This window comes from Pteropus medius, unplaced genomic scaffold (assembly GCF_902729225.1).
Source record: "Pteropus medius unplaced genomic scaffold, Ma_sr-lr_union100, whole genome shotgun sequence".
Lineage (NCBI taxonomy): Eukaryota > Metazoa > Chordata > Mammalia > Chiroptera > Pteropodidae > Pteropus > Pteropus medius.
The window spans coordinates 8,085,508-8,103,626 of NW_024346667.1; the positions used below are offsets into that span (position 1 = coordinate 8,085,508).

Genomic DNA, 18,119 nt, shown 5'->3' on the forward strand with positions numbered 1-18,119 from the left:
TACCAGGAGCCTCCCTCCCTACTGTCTCATGCCCAATGACAGGAGCCATCATCGTGTGACCTCCTTGCCCTTCCTCTATTACCTGCTCCCACTTCAGGATTTTTATAGTTGCCGTTGGCTCTGTCCGGAATGCTTTTCCCTCTGATAATCACATGAGTGTTTTGCTTCGTGTTTCCAAATCTTTTTTGTTCTACTGTCCCTTTCTCTGTGAGGACTTCCCTGATTATCCTGTTTGGAATTACTATTCCTTTCCTCTTTTCCATTTTAGTTTCCTCTGTAGCACTTACCACCATCTAATAACTACATACATTTTATTAATTTTGTTTATTGTTTTAATTTTGTTTATTGTTTATCTCCCTACACTGTAATGCAAACCCTATGAGGGCAGGAAATTTTGTCTGTTTTGTTCATTGTTGCATTTACAGTGCCTAGAAAAAATGCTTGTCAGACAGGAAGATGTAATAAATATTTGTTGGATAAAAATATGATTGAATTTCCTCAACAGAATTTTCCAAGTGATTAGAAAACTTTTCTTCTTTATTCATTTTCTTTGAAATTATAGGAGTGCAAAATGCAGTGAAGCAGTATACATGCTTTTAAAGCATGGTAGACATTTTAAAACTGTTTTGTAAAGATTCCCAATATTCATAATGCAACCAAAGACAATTCTCGTGTCTTATATCATTAAATTATTTGCCTAGTAAAAAAAAAAATTATGTGGCAATATAAGTATTGACTTCATATCCCACTGTATAGGCTTAATAATAGATTCATTTTCAGGTATAGATTAAGATCAGCTTAGGTCTTTTTGCATCTTCTCATCAATGGGATTATTATTCTTTGCTCAGTATTTCCTCTAGCAGGCTACAATGATTCTTTGGCTGCCAGGTTACTAGGTAACAATGTCAGGAGGTACTGGCCATTTTTGCTGCCTTTCTTTCCTTCTGACGAACCTTGAAAAGTGCAAGAAGCACAACATCTGTACTATAGACGACTGGTCAAAGCGTGCTTCCTCTGAGGTGCTCGTCTAAGTTATGTGCATAAGGGCTATGCAAGTTAAAAATTTGCACTTAAAAGTATTCTGATGGTGCTTTATGAGACACTCTGAGCTCTAAACCAAACTGGTCAACTTTCTTTTCCTCATAAATACCATTTATAAGTTGACCTTATTCCAAGATTCCCTTTTGTCATGAACAGACCTTTTAATTTTCCTATATTCAAATTGCTTCAGTCTTTAAGGTTCAGTTCAAAGATTACCCCTTCTTTGTTTTTGTCCCTGACTTTCCCAGATAGAAAGTGATATTTAATTTCTCTCTGCCACCAAAGCACTTTGACTATCCCTTTGTTAAACGTTAGTCTTTTATTTTAAGGAGTTTACAGGCCAGTGGAAGGATGAGATGTATACACTATTATCTTTAACACAAGGTAGAGGTTGATATCAATATCTTTTTCGATAATCAGATAAAGTCATGTGAGCATTTAGAGACAGAGCAGTGGCTTCTCACAGCTTCGTGGTAGAGGTAGTCTTGGGCCCTTGAGGAACGGATACTATTTGGAGATCTGGGAGGAGGAGCAATAAAAGACTTACCAGGGTAAAGGACAGGGAGAGGCATGGGAGCAGGAAGTCTTATAAGAAACAGTAATTGGCTCAATGAACGCAGTCTAACAAAGTCTGTCAAGGGCAGTTTAATTGGAGCTAGGACTGGAAAGGTAGGACTGGCCAATTATGAAGGGCTTTGAGTGCCAGGCCAAGGAATTTAGACTTCTTTGGGAAATGGAGAACCATTCATGTTTTTGACAGAGGAGCAATATGGACAGAGATGTCCTTAAGGGAGATTAAACTAAACCCGTGCACCTGTAGGATGACTCGGAGGGCGAGGAGACTCTAGTGGAGGAGATGGCTGTAACTGTCAGATGGGGAGATGATCGAAGCATGACTGTCGTAGCAGCAGTGAGAAAAGGAAGCCTGGGATGGTTAATTGCCATAGCTGAGCTGGAATTGACAGGGCTAGACAACTGATTGGTTGAGTAAAGGGCGGAGATGTAGTGTCCACGTTATTGGTGGGATGGTGTTCATTAACAAAATAAATATGTAGGTTTTCAGGTATGCAGAAGGAGAGGTGGGTTTTCCTGGGGAAAGGAGAAAACGTTGAGTCTGAGGCACTTCTAGGAGTTCACCGAGGAGTGAATATCGAGTAGGTTATTGGATGCCAGTGTGTCTGACTTCATGAATATTATTAGGTAAGCAACTTCAAGTGAGGAATAGTGTTTGAATTCTTTCGTTTTCAACTTTCATCTCTCCTGAGCCCTAGCACAGTGCTGAGTACCTTATAGGTGCTCGAGAAATTTCTATTGATTGAGTGGTTAAAGTACATTAAAGCACTATGCCTTTATTAGTTAACATTCCTTAAATGAATGTATCAGTTCCATAAGAAAACACCTAGATCCTCAGGGTATAAAAGAAAGGACAGATACTTTCTGAAGGGAGGAAATGAGAAGTGAAATTGTGAAGTGAGCATCAGTGACCAGTCCATTACAATGGTGAATTTGGGACAGATGTGAAGCAGGGGCTGGAGGGAAGGTAGGGAAGAATAGTGCTTGGGAGGCAAAAATGACAGATGTTTCCTACGTTGAATGAATGGGGAATTTAATTCACAGTGTCATCTGTCTTCAGTTAAAAAATGAAATTTCATTGTTACAGCAACTACCAGGCTGAGAGTCAGGAGACCTAGCTGCCTTCCCTTAACTGGTTACATGGCTCAGAACAATCTTTTAATCTTCCAGTACCTCTTTGTGGAAAGGGGCTTTGGATCCAGAAAAATTTGGATTGAATCTTGACTCTTTTATTTACTAGCTTTTGCCCTTAGAAAACGTATAACTTTGCTGATCTTAATTTCCATCTTTGTAAATAGATCTATCATGACTTCATGCTTTTTTAAAAAAAAATAAATGAAGTGACAAATAAAGTAATTGTCACACACTGAGATTGCAGTCAGTATTAGCCTCTTTCCTCTTTCCTTTTCTTCATTTTACAGATCTATGAGGTGGTAGAACTGGACGAGATGCACTGTACGTCCCCCTTCCCCTGCTTCTGTAAAAAAAAAATAATAATAATTCTGTGAATTCTTGAAATCCTTCCTCCCACTTTCCTGCCAAAAGTTTCCAAGAATCATAATTTAATGCTGCCAGGAAAATGAGTCAAATAAATGACTTCCTTTTTTCCTCCTCCTCTGGCATGATGGTGGTCCCTCTGTTACCCTACCTCCCCTTCTTCTCTCTCTCCAGAAGGATGCATCTCAGGCCTTCTAAAGGGAGACTACAACTGGACCTTTCAGAATATTTCTAAATGAAAGTAAGACTACTACTTTCTTTCTTTCTTCCTTTTCTTTTCTTTTCTTTTCTTTTCTTTTCTTTTCTTTTCTTTTCTTTTCTTTTCTTTTCTTTTCTTTTCTTTTCTTTTCTTCTCTTTTCTCTTCTCTTCTCTTCTCTTCTCTTCTCTTCCCTCCCTCCCTCCCTCCTCCCTCCACTCCCTCTCCTTCCTTCTTTTCTTCCTTCCTTCCTTCCTTCTTCCTTCCTTCCTTCCTTCCTTCTTCTTCCCTTCTATTCTTCCTTCCTTCCTTCCTTCCTTCCACATTGGCCAACAGGCTAATAGCGATGTTGGCAGGACAAAGAAAAGGGAGAGTCCTTTGGTGACTGTGATTTGGGATTCATGTACTATTTGCTAGGGAAAAACAATAATAACAACAACAACAACAACAACAACAAATTTTGACATCCCCAGAGGAGGCAAGGAAATGGTCCTTTTGGTAATCCACATAAATACAGATGACTGAGAACTGCAAAGCCCTTGTCAGAACAGTTTCCAAGCAGAGGTTGCATGGTACAGTGAATATAAGACATAGTTTCTGAGGCCACACTTGAATTTTCCAAGCTGCCCACCTAAAAAAGGGACGGGGTCTTCCCACTGCCTGATTCTGACTCTTGAATCCCAGCCGTCGAAACTTGGGTCGGAGGGCCCCAGCTTCCTTCTTGACACTTGTTTTCTATTGCTTACAACAGGTTTGCTTCTGTTTTGTCCCTGAAGTGTTTTGTATCAAGTGCTTGTTCTCTTTATTATTCCTTGTGCTTACTCCGAGGCTTTTTCTGTTCTTATTTGAACAGAATCTTGAACGTACTAACACTTTTTAATTTTGGGTTCACTCCAAGAAAGGCTCCAAGCTGAACCCAGGTTCTTCTCTGCCTTTTTCTCTAAGAGTTGCCCATCAGCTTGGATTCCCACTTGGGACCCAGGTTGGCCTACTGCATGTTGGGTGAAGTTGTTAATGGATGTTAAAAGCAGAATACGATTCCACAAAATAGAAAGTAATCCAGTCCTTCCTCTCTGTATGTTAATTTGTTATTTTATTCAGAAAATAATGTTTTTCCTATTCATACCAGAGAATAAAAAGAAGAATATAACTTTCTTCAATTATTCAGTCACTCTCAGTTTCAATCAGTTAATTAGTCAGAAACTTATCTGAAAAGGCCAGTAAATGGGATTTGATCCAATGAGACTTGCATGTAGGCTGACTGGAAAGAGAGCCACAGATTATGCTCCTACTTTACTACAATCCTGATTTGGGGCTCAAAATTGACCAAGACAAAGCTTTTCCTGGACAAAGAATGTATCTGCAAAATTTCCCACCTAAAAGCTCTAAATCTGTGGCAGCTTTAGAGAATATTCTGAGTGTCATCCGTTTCACCAGTTTCTCTTGGAGCAGAATGACACCCACTGCTATTAGAAACTATTTTCATACAATCAAATGGGCTTATTTCTGAGAAAAGAACTGATAAAGGTGATTACCCCTGATGGATAGTTGTGAATAATTCTTATATTTGGATTGATCCAGAGTTGAGTTTTGTAGGATGAGTAAGAAGAGCAGGAGGGCAAGAGAGATGATGAAATATTGAGAACATAACAGGAGTCGAAGGACAGACCTTTGACTCAAAGGCAGTTACTAGATTGGAAATAAGTGGGGAGGGATTTTTATGGAGGGACTAGAAATTTCAGTGAGGTGAAGAATTATATAATGTTGAATTAAGGTAGTCAGTAAGTTGTTCATTCAGTGAGGACATTTAAGATTTCAGAAGGAGTAAATGAGAAATCCTAGATGACTACATGTATATCCTTTGTGAGAAGAGCTTCGGTGGTTAAGACCGGAGAGTAGGTTGGGGCCAGACTGAAGGTCTTGTATGCCTGTTTAAGAAGTTTCATCTGAAGGCAGTTGAGGTGGAGCCATGGAGGTTCTTACCTTGGGGAGTGACAGGATCAGCAGTTGCTTTTAGGATTGGTTATGAGAATGCTCGCAGGGTGGGGAGAAATTGCTGGCTGGAAGATGTTAATTCATCAATCTATTTGACAGATAAAGAGTGGTTGGTCTAAGGCAGAGGAGAGAAGTTCTTCTTGTGAAGCATTTCTGTGATAGAACTAATAAGTTTTGGTGACTCATCAGGCTGTCAGGGGTGAGAGAAAAGGAGGAAGCACAGAAATGCCAAGGTTTTTACATTTGGAGTATCATTAACATTGGAGTATTAATTGAAATAAGGAAATTAGAATAGTTTTTAAAATGAAATGGGGGTAGGGCAAAACTAAAATGAATTTTTGTCATGGAATGTAAAAAGAACCTGTGAAACATAAAGGTTGACATTTGTCTGGATCTTGGTAGAGACTGGGGCTGGAGATGAAGATTTAAAACTCATGGGCTTGTAGATGGTAGCTGAGACCATAAAAGGAGAGAGGATGGTGTGAATGGAGAAGAGGGCCAATGCGTAAACATGGACATTGCTAGGAGAAGAGGTGGAGGTCAGTTAGGAAGTATGAGGGAATATGGTCAGAGAGGGAGGAGAAGAGGGAATTACGGGGTTTCAGAAGAGCAATGGAGGAGACAGTCAGCAGTAATACCATCGAACAGAAAATGTTGCAGAAGGCCGGGAAAAGTGAAGACTAAAAATAGAGTTGGATTTAGTAACTGGAAGATTATTGGCTATCTTAACTAGAGTAGTTTCATGGGTTGTTGAGGCAGTGAATTGAAGAATGTCTTTGGGCTGAAAAAAAAGTAGACAGTGAGGATAGAACTCTCCTTTGAGAAGTTTGATCATAAGGTAGGTGTACAGCAATAGAAAAGGAGGACCTCTGATGGAAGTCATTGCTGGATTCAAGTACCGAACATAACTTTACCTTGTGAAGAGCTGTGAGAGAGTGTGAAGAGCTGTGAGAGAGTGAAATTTCTCCTTACAGCTTGTGTCTTCCTGGGCTTTAATTAATGTGTCTGTGATGATTTGGGGGACATCAGTTTAATCTTCAGAATGTCTAAATCTGTTTACCAGCAAGCTGTGTTGTAAGCAACTTTGCTGTATATTATTTTAAAGAATTTAAAGCTGTTCTTTTCATTTTCCTTGTCCAACCATAACATTTCATTTTTTAAATGCAGAGCTGGTCTATGATGACGGTTCATGATCTGCACTAGGCATAGGCTTTGAGACATCCACTTCCAATGATCTGCTTCCAAGATTCCCCTAGTTCTTAAAGGCCCGCGGAGAGTGGACTTCTCTGTGACTGAAGAATTAGATAGCTTTGGTTGCTTATTTCCTGATACAGATAGTCACACAGCTTTCTGTGAATTTCCTGTTTTAATCTCTTTGATGAGTGCCAAGTTACCTATGAAGACTATTTTCAAGTTATTGTTTTAATAGACTTTTACCATCCTGCTCAAATAAATCACAATTATTTCACACTGGTTGGAAGACCGATTTAGACTTAATGGGAGAGCACTACTAAATCATAGTATAATGTATGGAAAATTTTTACCTCCTCTTAATGTCATATTTCTTTCTAAATGGCTCTGATAAGTGGTTTTTTTAGAAGGCTCATGAAAGTAGTAGAGTATTTTAAAAAGTTAAGACTATGACAGGTTTCAGAAATATCTGAAAGTTAATATATATGTTCAAGCTTAATAGTTCTATATGATAATACCCATAATAGATTTTAAGAACGTTTCTTGGCAATTAAAAAATTAGCTAATGCTAAAGATATATTTTAAAAAAACCCTTAAAACCAAATGAAGTGTCAAGATGATTAGATAGAAGCTGAAAATGATTATGTGGGTTGGGGAATAAGGGTAGACTTTTTATTTAAAGCTACCTAGCATTTAGACAATGCAAAATTATTAATCAGGGTAATTCTCTCCTTCTGCAACCAGAGGAGATAATTCTTCTCCCAATGGTTAGAATCTGACTCCTTGTGTGTATGACAATATGACTTCTAACACCATGGAAGATGGGAGCAGCACTAAATATAATTTTGGACCAGGTAAAATTTGTTCTCAATACTTTCAGGCCCTTCTTTCTGTCTACTCTCTGAGATTCTTCCTGACACCTTGCTCTGCCCAAATCTCTTCTCAGAGAGTCAGGTAGGGTAATTTTCAGATAAAATTGAATTTGTCTGTTTTACATCTAATAGAGGAATTTACATTTTGAGTTGGTTTATAATTATTCTATGAAAGACTTTGTCTTCTGTCAGATTTTCAGGCATTAGTCAATTGATGGAAAGGTCTTTGCAGGGAAATAGGGAGCTTCCTGTCATCTTTAATGTCACATCACATACATAGTAGCTTACCTTAAACATCTACTTAGGACCAGCATAGTTTTAACAAGTGGGCTGAAAGTGTCGCTGTGTATTTGCAATTTGTATAAAATAAGCTGCATGTGTTAGTCACAGAGAGCTGGGTCTGCTTACTCTCACTTACTTGCTCACTTCCTATTTGATCCTCATTCTGTGAAACCCAGCTTCTACCTCTCCCTACTTTCTTCAGACTCACTAATGACTCTTTAGTTATCAAATCCATGACCACTCACTCCTCCTTGCCATGGTCTCTGTGACTTCCAGCCTCTCCTTAAGAACTCTGCTGCCTCTGCTCACCACTTATATGACTGACTCCTTGGTCCCTTTTCATATCATCTGCATTCTAGCTGGGCAAACTCATTTTTTTTTTGGGGGGGGGTCTTTTCACATCCAGATCTCTATCTTTAGTCCAAATCTCACTGCTGACCTGCAGATTCAACATCTGCACCTGGAAATTCTACAGACACCTCACGTGTCCTAACCCAGAGTCATATACTTCCTCTTCCTGCCCTGCACTTTCACCTGGTTTAATCAAGATAGAAACTTTGGCATTATTCTTGTTTCCTGCCTCTTTCTCAGATCTACATCAAATTACCAAATTTTGTAAATTTATGTTCCTAAATAAGTGTTGAAGCATTCCCTCATTTCTATTTCCTGTGACTACTGCTTTATTTTAGGCACTCATCACCTCCAGCCTGGGGTTCTTACTCTGCCTGTCCTCTAATCCAGGCTTGTTTTGTGGCTACAGTGACCTTTCCAAACTTGAAATCGTTTAGTATTGGTCCTTTATCATAGTTCTTTGTGTATCACCTGTAGAAGAATAAAGTCTGAATTTTGTAGCCAGGCATGATTGATCTGTTTCGCACAAACCACATCAGTTTTCTCTCCCAGCTCTGATTCTCCATCTAAATTTCACCCTTTAGCAATACCAGTCTCCGTAGTATGTCAAACAGGCAGTGCTCTTTCATGCCTCCAGGTTTGGGCAGATACCTTTCCCTTTTTCTGGAATGCCCTCTCATCTTTCCCAGGGTGAGAAATTCTCTTTTCTATTATTTTTCTTTTGTGAATTTTTTGCCTGGCACGTCCAGGCAGACATTGGTTCTCTTTCTTTCATGTCCCCACGGTACTCCTACATACTTCTAATACCTCTCGTCACTTTATTGTAATTGTTGGTTTATGTGACTGTCTTCTCACTAAACTATAAGCCTCTTGAGGGAAGAGACTATTTATTTATGTATCTGTGGTTTCTAGAACTGGCTTAATTTTTTCATAGATACTTATTATTGCATATTAATGTGAGTTAATTTGAAATGCATAAAAACTGTTTTTTTTCCCCCTAAAAGTGCTGGGGCCCTTATAGGTGCTTTACCTTAATTCCTTTATAGACATTCTTAATGAAGACCTCTTCATTAATAACCATTTATAGAACCTACCATTTTATACTCTTTTAAATCACTCTGGTAATCCACAGTTATGGACACTCAGAAAACAGATAGAAATCACAAAGAGTAGAGTGGTGAGGAAGAAAAAGAAACCTCATATATGGCTCTGAGTACTTTTTTTTTCTGATGGAAATAATATTTGATTTTAAGAGTATAATTATGATCAGAAGGTACTGATTAAAAATACGTTATAGACACTCTAATTTGTTTAGTCTTTTCCATAGAATGGCACCAAATATTTAGAAAGTGATATTTCATCAAAATTATTTTCTTTTTGATTCTAATATTTAATTCTTAAGTGAAGCCAACATGGCACATGTGGCATATATTTTTCATGCAATCACAGGTCTGGGAGCTGGGAGGAATTTTCAAGTGTTCTCTTGATCACCATAGAGAACATTTATTGAGCAATTACTACCAGACAGGTACAGTTTTAGCTGCTTTCATGTATTAATTCATTTCATGAGGTAGGTACTATTATCATTCTTCATTTTACAGTTGAGGGAAATGAGGCATAGAGAAGTTAAGTCATTTGTTCAAGTTTATGAAAATTAAGTAGTGGAGCCAGGATTTGAACCTGTCTGGTTCAATCTGTCTGTTTGACATATGAGAAAACTAACACCCATCAAAGGCGCATGCTTAATTGCAAGGTACCCATGCCTACATTTTTGGCTTCAGACAGTACATCCGAACTTTTTGATTTATTAAGGGTATGTGTTACAAATTGGTTGGAAATAGTGCAGTTACATAGGCAGTGTTAACCTTATTCAGTGACTGTTTATAGAGAGAAAAATTTTCTTTTGAGAATTCTCTTCAGTTCAGAATCAGAAAGAAAAAAAAAACAAATAAAATATACACACACATATTAAAAATTATCTGGATGACATTAATAAAATCAAATAAGTTTCAAGTGTGCAATTCAACAGTATGTCATATGTATACATATCCACACACACACATATATATATATAGTGTGTTCATCACCCAAAATTAGATTTCTTTCTGTCACCAAATATTTGACCCCCTTTACCCCTATCTACCTCCCTCCCACCCCCCTTCCTTCTGGTAACCACTAATCCACTGTCCGTGTCCATGAGTCTCTGTTTGTTATGTTACAATGATCATTCTCAATCACTGAGTTTCTTTGATCATTGTATGGATGTGGAACGGGCAAGACAATTCTAAGAATAACCATATGAACAGTATAACAAGATGCGGGGATACATATGGTTACTCCTTGAGATCTGCTTTTAGAATTTCTAAGGAATTTTACTTTGGTATAAAGCTATTCCATGTCCAGTTTTCTTTAGTTCTAATGTAAGAACTTGTATTTCCAAGTTCCTGGCCTTCTTCTGAGAAACAGTTGATGCATATAGGACTATACATGTTAAGTCATTATGGTTGTGATTTGCAAGGCTCATGAAAAAACTATTTCACTGTTTTCTGTGGGGATTATAGAAATAATTGCCATACTGGTTTTTGTATCTTTAAATTAGAAGTTCTTTGTGGTAGCGGTCTATTCTTTTAGCAGCATGTTTCTGCTTATTGAAAAGCTTTGCTGAACATAATATACCCACTTTGCTATGTAAATGGAGACATTATTGTTGGAATAATGAAGTTCATGGGATGCCTCTTCTTGTAGGCCTATCTGTCAATCTGTGTTTAGTTGACTTTCTCAGCCCACCCATTCTAATTACTGCTTTTTAGTCTCCTAAAATGGGGAACCGGGAAGGGGATTTGTTACAACTGGGTTATTTAAATGGAATTTTCCAAATATACAGTATCTCCTCCTCAGATCACAAATTCACTCTCCCACTCCTTCCTACTTGCTTTAGAAGCTCTTGGCAGGCTATTATTATGAACCAAAGGACAGGTTTCAAGCACCCTCTATTTATGAAATGGTGAGGCCGAGTTGGTAAACTGCATGTGTTTGGGATTATTACCCTTTGTTCTAATTTCATTTAGACTTTTGCTGATTTTTAGAGTGTAAATTCTTTTAGGAGATAACTTCATAAATGTTGAACATCAGATATGCTGTCAGTCATTTGGCCATTTTGGTGATTAAAGTTTGTGCTAACATTTGACTTAATATAGATTATTTGATGGATGCCATATTCTAAATATTTGATGTCATCAAATAACTTCATATAGAATTTATTTTTTTTTGAAAAAGATGTTAAAATGTTAAGTTGAAAGTATGAAAGAAAACATTATCTTGAAAGGTAGCAGACTTGTGACATTATATGTGTTGTTTAGTAAGGTGGTAGATATCATTGTAATTCCCTGCCTTTGCCCTCTTGGCTAGTGACTCAGAAACAGATATCCAAAAGCCCCAAGTAGCTGGAATATGGTTGTGTCACATTAGTGCAAATTTCTCTAAATATCTCCTTGGATATGGGAGCTTGCTGTCTTCTATTGTGACTTGTTTATAAAGGAAACACTGAAGGCAAATTTTTCTGCTTTACAAAATGGATGGTTCTTTTCTATTCTGAAATGTAAAATTTACATGACTCATAATCCCTTTAAACAAGAATCTTATCCTAATATCTTCCTTCCCCAATCTTCCTTTCTCTGTCATACTTTTTATAATTTATTATTGCCTACCTTTCTGACCACCTATTCATGCTGTCAGTTTCTTGTAGACTTGCTTTCATTTCCACTCCTCTGTCTGAGTCCCTGGTGGTATCCTTGTTGGCAAATCTGGTGAACATTCCTCTGTTTTTATGTCTTTTTAATGTCTACATTATTTCATGTTATTAATCATTCCTCAATGGCCTTTACATTTTTTTGCAGAAATAGTAACTATTAACAAAATTTTATTAATACTATAATTATAAATTGTAAACTATGTACTTCATAATAATATGCATTGCTATTTTGATTTTTATTGCTGTGAAGTTCTGGTTCTTCTCATTTCATCTTCTGCATCTTCTTTAATGACTTGACTTTATTCTGCAATCTCCTCTCTGCAGATATTTTCTAAGTTACTTAGCCTAGAAATTTTAAAGTCACATAGACTCCTTGCTTTCTCTCTTCCCTCAGTTAACAAATCTTTTGGATCTTCCCGTGTAGTGTCTTTCTTTCACATTCACCCTTTCTCTCTCATTGCCACTTTGAAATTTAAGTCTTCATCACCTCCTGTTTGGACTTCCGCCCTTGGTACTAACCTTCATAACTGCTGGAATGACCCTTCTATTCTATTCTGTTCTACTCTACTCAACTCTACTCTACTCTATCCTCTTCTACTTGTCAACACAAAAAATAATCTTCACCTGAAATAAAGCAGAGGTTGTAGGAGTGGAGTGGATTGGGAATGGAGGTAGACCTATTTATGATTCATGTGACTGATTGGATATTGGGAATAATGGAGCTGAAGGAGTTGAAATAGAGATCCGGGCATCATTCATTGTGTGGAAGGTAATAGGAGCTATAGGAGGACATGAGATCACCCTGAAAAGAGAATACTGGGACAGAATTTTACTTCTGAATGATATCTTTTTCTCCTGGTAGTGGAATTAGAACCTTTTATTCAAACGAACTCTTAACCGGCTGCCAATGTGTAAGGCAGATAAAAATAGAACTGTTCACACACAAGGTCAGTCTGCTTGACCTCCCCCTCATCCTACTCCGTCTCTGGCTAAGGCTCCTGAAACACCACAGGGAAACTACTGTGCAGGGTATGGTAGGGAAGGAGCAAGGGAGGGGGGCGTGGAAATTACGTTTATTGAATATCTCTTTTCTACTAGGCACTGATCTAGGTACTTCTCGTGAGTGGTTTATGATTATGATGATCCTGAGGAAGACTGCTTGAGTCAATAATTTCTCTTTTTCAAGATGTTACAAATTATTGCCAGACAAATCCTCTCAAGAGCATTTATAAATACTCTGTTATACTTGGAATTGGGCTATATGCTTTTTAAATCACGAGCAGACAGACAAACATAGAGCCATTAAACCTGTTATACAAAATTGATTGCTAGAAGCTGTTCACCTTCAAAAATGTAGTGTACTCATACATGCTTTTCAGAAAATTCTCACCTGATAATAAAGATGTTCTAGGTAACTATTAGTGATAACCCCTATGAAAGAATATGTTGCCATTTTTTTTTTCTAGCACAACTGGCAAATTCATTCTATTCTATTTATTTTTTATTTGTTAAGGGCCATAAATGATACAGGTTCTGAGTTAGATGTTGTGATTAATTTTCAAAAATTTCCTCTGCTTGATGTCTCTAGAAATTTTTGAGAACTAAATATTGTGGAGAAATTTGTTTGGCTGCTTTCAGCAAGTAAACTGTTTATCATTCTGAGATATATATATATATATATATATATATATATATTTGTGTATATATATGTATGTGTATATATACATACATACATATACATATGTATGTATATATACACACACATACATACATACATATATGTATATATATATATATATACACTACATATATATTAAATTTTATTAGTGAATACTAACGCAAATCTGTATTATGTGCATAGTAGTACTGCAATTTCCTTGGCTTTCCATTGCTTTGCTTCATCAGAGTGTAGTAGCAAAGTTTTAAAATAAAAATTCCTCAAAGAATTAGGTTTATTCCATGTATTAAGTTTTAAATAATTTATAATTTTAAGTCCTTCTTTTAAATACATTACTTCACTTTATATTTTTTCTCTCCTTTGTTAATACTTGATTAGATTTTCATGTATTTCCTTATGAAAATTGTGTTTGTGATTTTTATCAGAACAGTACTGCATCTTTGTAATATCTCTGTTGTAAAACAAGTCAAGAACAAAGCTTCTTTGTAAATATACTTCATACTTAGAGACTATAAAGCATATAAATTAATGTACATAGTTAAAGGTTTAGATTTTGAGTTTTTAAATTAACATTTTAAAACAGAGCTTTCAGAATTTCCATATCTGAAGAAATGTCTCTTCTATAGTGACGGCCAGCAAAACTATTTTGAATAAACTTTTCATATGGAAATTTAATTATTCATGTTTTGATGAATTGTTTTGGACATAACATCTTCATAGTAAGAAAGTAAAAATTATAAGCCCAGAATGCACTAAGGGCCGTAGGGTTATGTAATAAGAGAAGCCAGGGACCTAAGGATATATATATTTTTTGGTCTGGTGAGATATTTCATGGACTGCCATTGCTCTGTTCCTTGCTGGGTTTATTGTGACCTGAATTAGGAAGGCTCTTGTGCTTTCACCCTTTAATTTAATTAGATAATAATTTTGTAGTCAGGAGTTCCCTGGAGATAGCAAATTTATTGACACTGTAAATCAACCTCTGTGTGTAATTGCATGCTGTTCATTTCATTGTTGGTGGACAGAAAGGCCACGAAGAGTACGGGACAAATGTTAATTCTGGTAAAGATTAAGTCTTTAGTGGTCTAGGCCTATCTTGAAAAAAAATGGTGAAAGTTGGGCTAGGAGGCCAAATGCATGAAATCCTACAGAAGATCAAGAATATCTAGATATTTTCAAACACCATGTCAAAGAATACCATGTATTGCATGTAATTAAACATGATAAGCTATTGGGTAGCCAGAAGAAATACTATGAAGAATTTTTAAACCAAACAACAGTTCTAGAGATAAGGATATTTGTACTTGAAAGATAATAAGCTACAGTAATTTCTGTTTTAGTGTTGGAATTTAGAGTTTCTTACCCATTTGGTGAACTTTGACCTGGGCTTGGCTACTTTGAGTCTTTGGAGATCTTTTTAGGTATTAACTCCACAAAACTAAAATTATTTCTATTTCAACAGTTTTCAAAAATTTGTTTTGCATTGGAACCTTCTTTTTACTTACAAATTTTCACAGAACACCAATATATAAAAAATATTTTATTAGAATACTTTTTTTAAGATCAAATTTTATGATGTTTACTTATAAAAGAATTCAGTGAGAATGTTAATGCTACTTTAACAAACAGGAAATTTAAAATTGGACATTATAGATAAAAGTTACAGATATCATCAGTCAATTGATTTTTGTTTTTTGACTTCATAGCACTGAGAAAATAATAGCACACAAGTAAGTAGCTACAAAGAATAAAATAGTAGCTACTCTTTTCTCTTTAGCACTTGACTTGCAATCTCTGAATATTCTTCAACTAGGAGAATCAATGTTTTGAAGGAGAATAATAGAGACTTTCACTTGTAGCCACAATGGAGTAACTAGACAAAACATATGAAACAGTGGTTTTCAGACATTGGACATCAGGCAGTGCAGGACTGTGATTTCGAGAGACTATAGGATGAGACAACTATGAAAAAACTACAATACACCCAATTTCCTGTCTGGAGAGCATTTCTTGGCTGCAGTGCTGACAAGGGGAGTCCAGCAGTCTCCTTGAGTTGAGAAGTGTAGCTGAGATTCAGAGAAGGCCAACAAGGCTAGAATTCATAAAACAGAGCACAAGAATACAGAGCGCTGCACTGAGAGAGAGCTCCAGAGATATGTGGTGGGTCCCCCTTGAGTTTTCAGCTGAGTAGTACCAGAATATGCATGTGATAGGACTAGTCGAGGCCAGGGAAAAAAACAACCAAGGGGAGAAGAGAAAACAACCTGCACATATTGTACAGAACAGGAATAGTTTATGTTCTTACCAGCCAGCAGAGAAAGCCTTGTAATTCTTGTAAATTCATCAGGGTATTGCCTCCAGAATGGGGCAAGATTAGTCCTAGACTAGAGATTGGCAAACTTTTTCTATAAAAGGTCAGATAGTAAATATTTTAGAGTTTGTGTATGACATAGGGCTTCTGTTGATTCTTCTCTCTTCCCCTCCTCTTTCTCCTTCTCCTATTCCCCCTCCTCTTCTTTTTCTTCTTATTTTTGTCTTTTCCTCCTCCTTTTTCTCCTTCTTTTTCTTCTTTTCCTTTCCAACCCTTTTAAAAATTAAAAAAGTATTCTTAGCTCATGGATTATACAAAAATAGTCTGGGTCCTGTATTTGGCCTACAGGCCATAATTTGTTGACTCCTGTCCTAGATTAAAGTTTATTCTAGTGATGCCTAACAAAACTTAAAAGAATGCATTAAAGAGTCAGTTTCCCAGCAATTCTACTGCATTTTAAACAAAACTTATGTTTGTTTAAAGGAACACAAATATATACAGCACCCATTTTTAGCCCTTCAACTAGGGCCAAGAAGGTAAACTTCACAATCCCTGTTTATGCAATCAAAAATCCCAGGCATGCAAAGAAGCAGCAGGAAAATATAGCCCATAGTAAAGAGAAAAGTCAGTTAATCAAACTGATTCAGAAATGACCCAGATGATAAATTAATGGTAGAGAAACACGTTAAAAACAGTTATAGCTATATTGCATATATTCAAGAAGCTACATAAAGATTGAACTTGCTAGGTAGATAGAAAATATAAAAAAGATTCAAATTGGATTTCTGTACATAAAATATAATAAGTCTGAAATGAAAAAAATATACTATAAGAGATAAAGAATGATTTGGAATTTTCAAAAGAAAAGATTAGTGGACTTGAAGATATAGCAATAGAAACTATCCAAGATGAAATACAAAGAGAAAAAAGACTAACCTCCTCACTACCCAAAATTTGCCACCAAAAAAGATAGAAACAGCATCACTGAGCTGAAGGTAACTTTAACTAATATAATGCAAATAAAATTGGACAGTGATAAAAAGAGACACAGAAACAATGGCCTAAATGTTTCCAATTTTGATAAAAACTATAAATTCATAGAACCAAGTTCAATGAACCCCAAGATCAAGAAACACAAAGAAAATAATACCAAGGCATAGCATTACCAAATTGCTTAAAATCTGTGACAAGGAGAGAATTTCTTCCTTTTCTACATATTTTTGTGCTCTAGACACCATAAATCTAGGGATATAAACTTCCCCTGCAAACACTCTGGCCCACATGTAGCCAAAACCTTCAGAAGCACATGCTTACATGAGACAAGATTACATGTACCGGGGAAGATGCTGTGAGGTAAAAAATGGAGAGGGACTCAAGGAGGCTAGGACATCCTCGGTGTTGATATAGATCTCACTACTGTTAAGGAGAGCAGAAAGGAATGAAGGAATTAACCTACCTGCCTTCCTAGCCCCATGGGCATATATTACCAGTGGAGCCTGGCCATTTTTTTTATTTAATCTTGTCTCTCTAGATGAATTCTCTCGTATCCATACCCTAACATCCATTTTCTCTTCTAGAACCTTTACTCTTTGTCGCTCTCCTGATTCTTGGCTAGGATGTAAAGAAATCTTGCAGATCCTTCTTTGCAGTAGGGGAGGACAAAATTTGATATTTTCAATACAGTAAAAGAATGAAACAGATACATTAGCATACAACCATAAAATGACATACAACTTACTGATACCAATTTAAATCACTTTTGGATAGTTCTCTGATTCAAATTATGCAAGACTCCCATCTCCTTCCCATATTTACAATTAAAAAAAACCCCAGTTAATTAGAAGAAAATATAATAAAGTTTTGAGTCTCTTTTACATTAGATGTACTAGACTAAATGTTCTTTATAGGATGATTCCTGATAGTTAGTACATTGGAATCAATATGGTAATTAAAACCTAGAGCCATTTCATATAATGTGTGTCAGGGTAAGTACAGTAATCAGCAATAAATCACCAGTTCTGAATCAGAGAAAACTAAATTACAACACTGATTAACTTTTAGCCCTTTGACTAGGGCCAAAAATTCAACAGTGTCATTTATGGTGAAATAACAAATAGGTTACAGCAGTTGGTCACCTTTTAACAGGTTGGCCACTTTCATTATTAGAAAGGTCAAGCCATCATACGGAGAACAGCACAGAAATTCCAGAAAAGTCCTGGCCATAAACGTTTTGGATCTACTTCTTTTACATGAACTTGTGGAGCCCATTAAAAGAAAATGGATTAAAATGGATTAAATGACCATGAGGAAGAGGAAAAATGGAAAATTTCTGTTAAGCTGTACAATTTGCCTATTACCATAAGTGCACATCGAAAAATCA

At 36.5% G+C, this 18,119-nt stretch overlaps 1 protein-coding gene across 1 annotated transcript in view; it reads left to right on the plus strand.

The window, feature by feature from the left end:
- Positions 1–5,814: 5,814 nt before the first annotated feature.
- The window catches only part of LOC120613179 (IQ domain-containing protein M-like), a 144,442-nt gene continuing 132,137 nt past the window's right edge, over positions 5,815–18,119 (plus strand). Inside the window, exon 1 of the mRNA XM_039875771.1 lies at positions 5,815–5,842. Coding sequence (XP_039731705.1) covers positions 5,815–5,842 — 28 coding nt within the window. The remainder of the gene's footprint in view (positions 5,843–18,119) is intronic.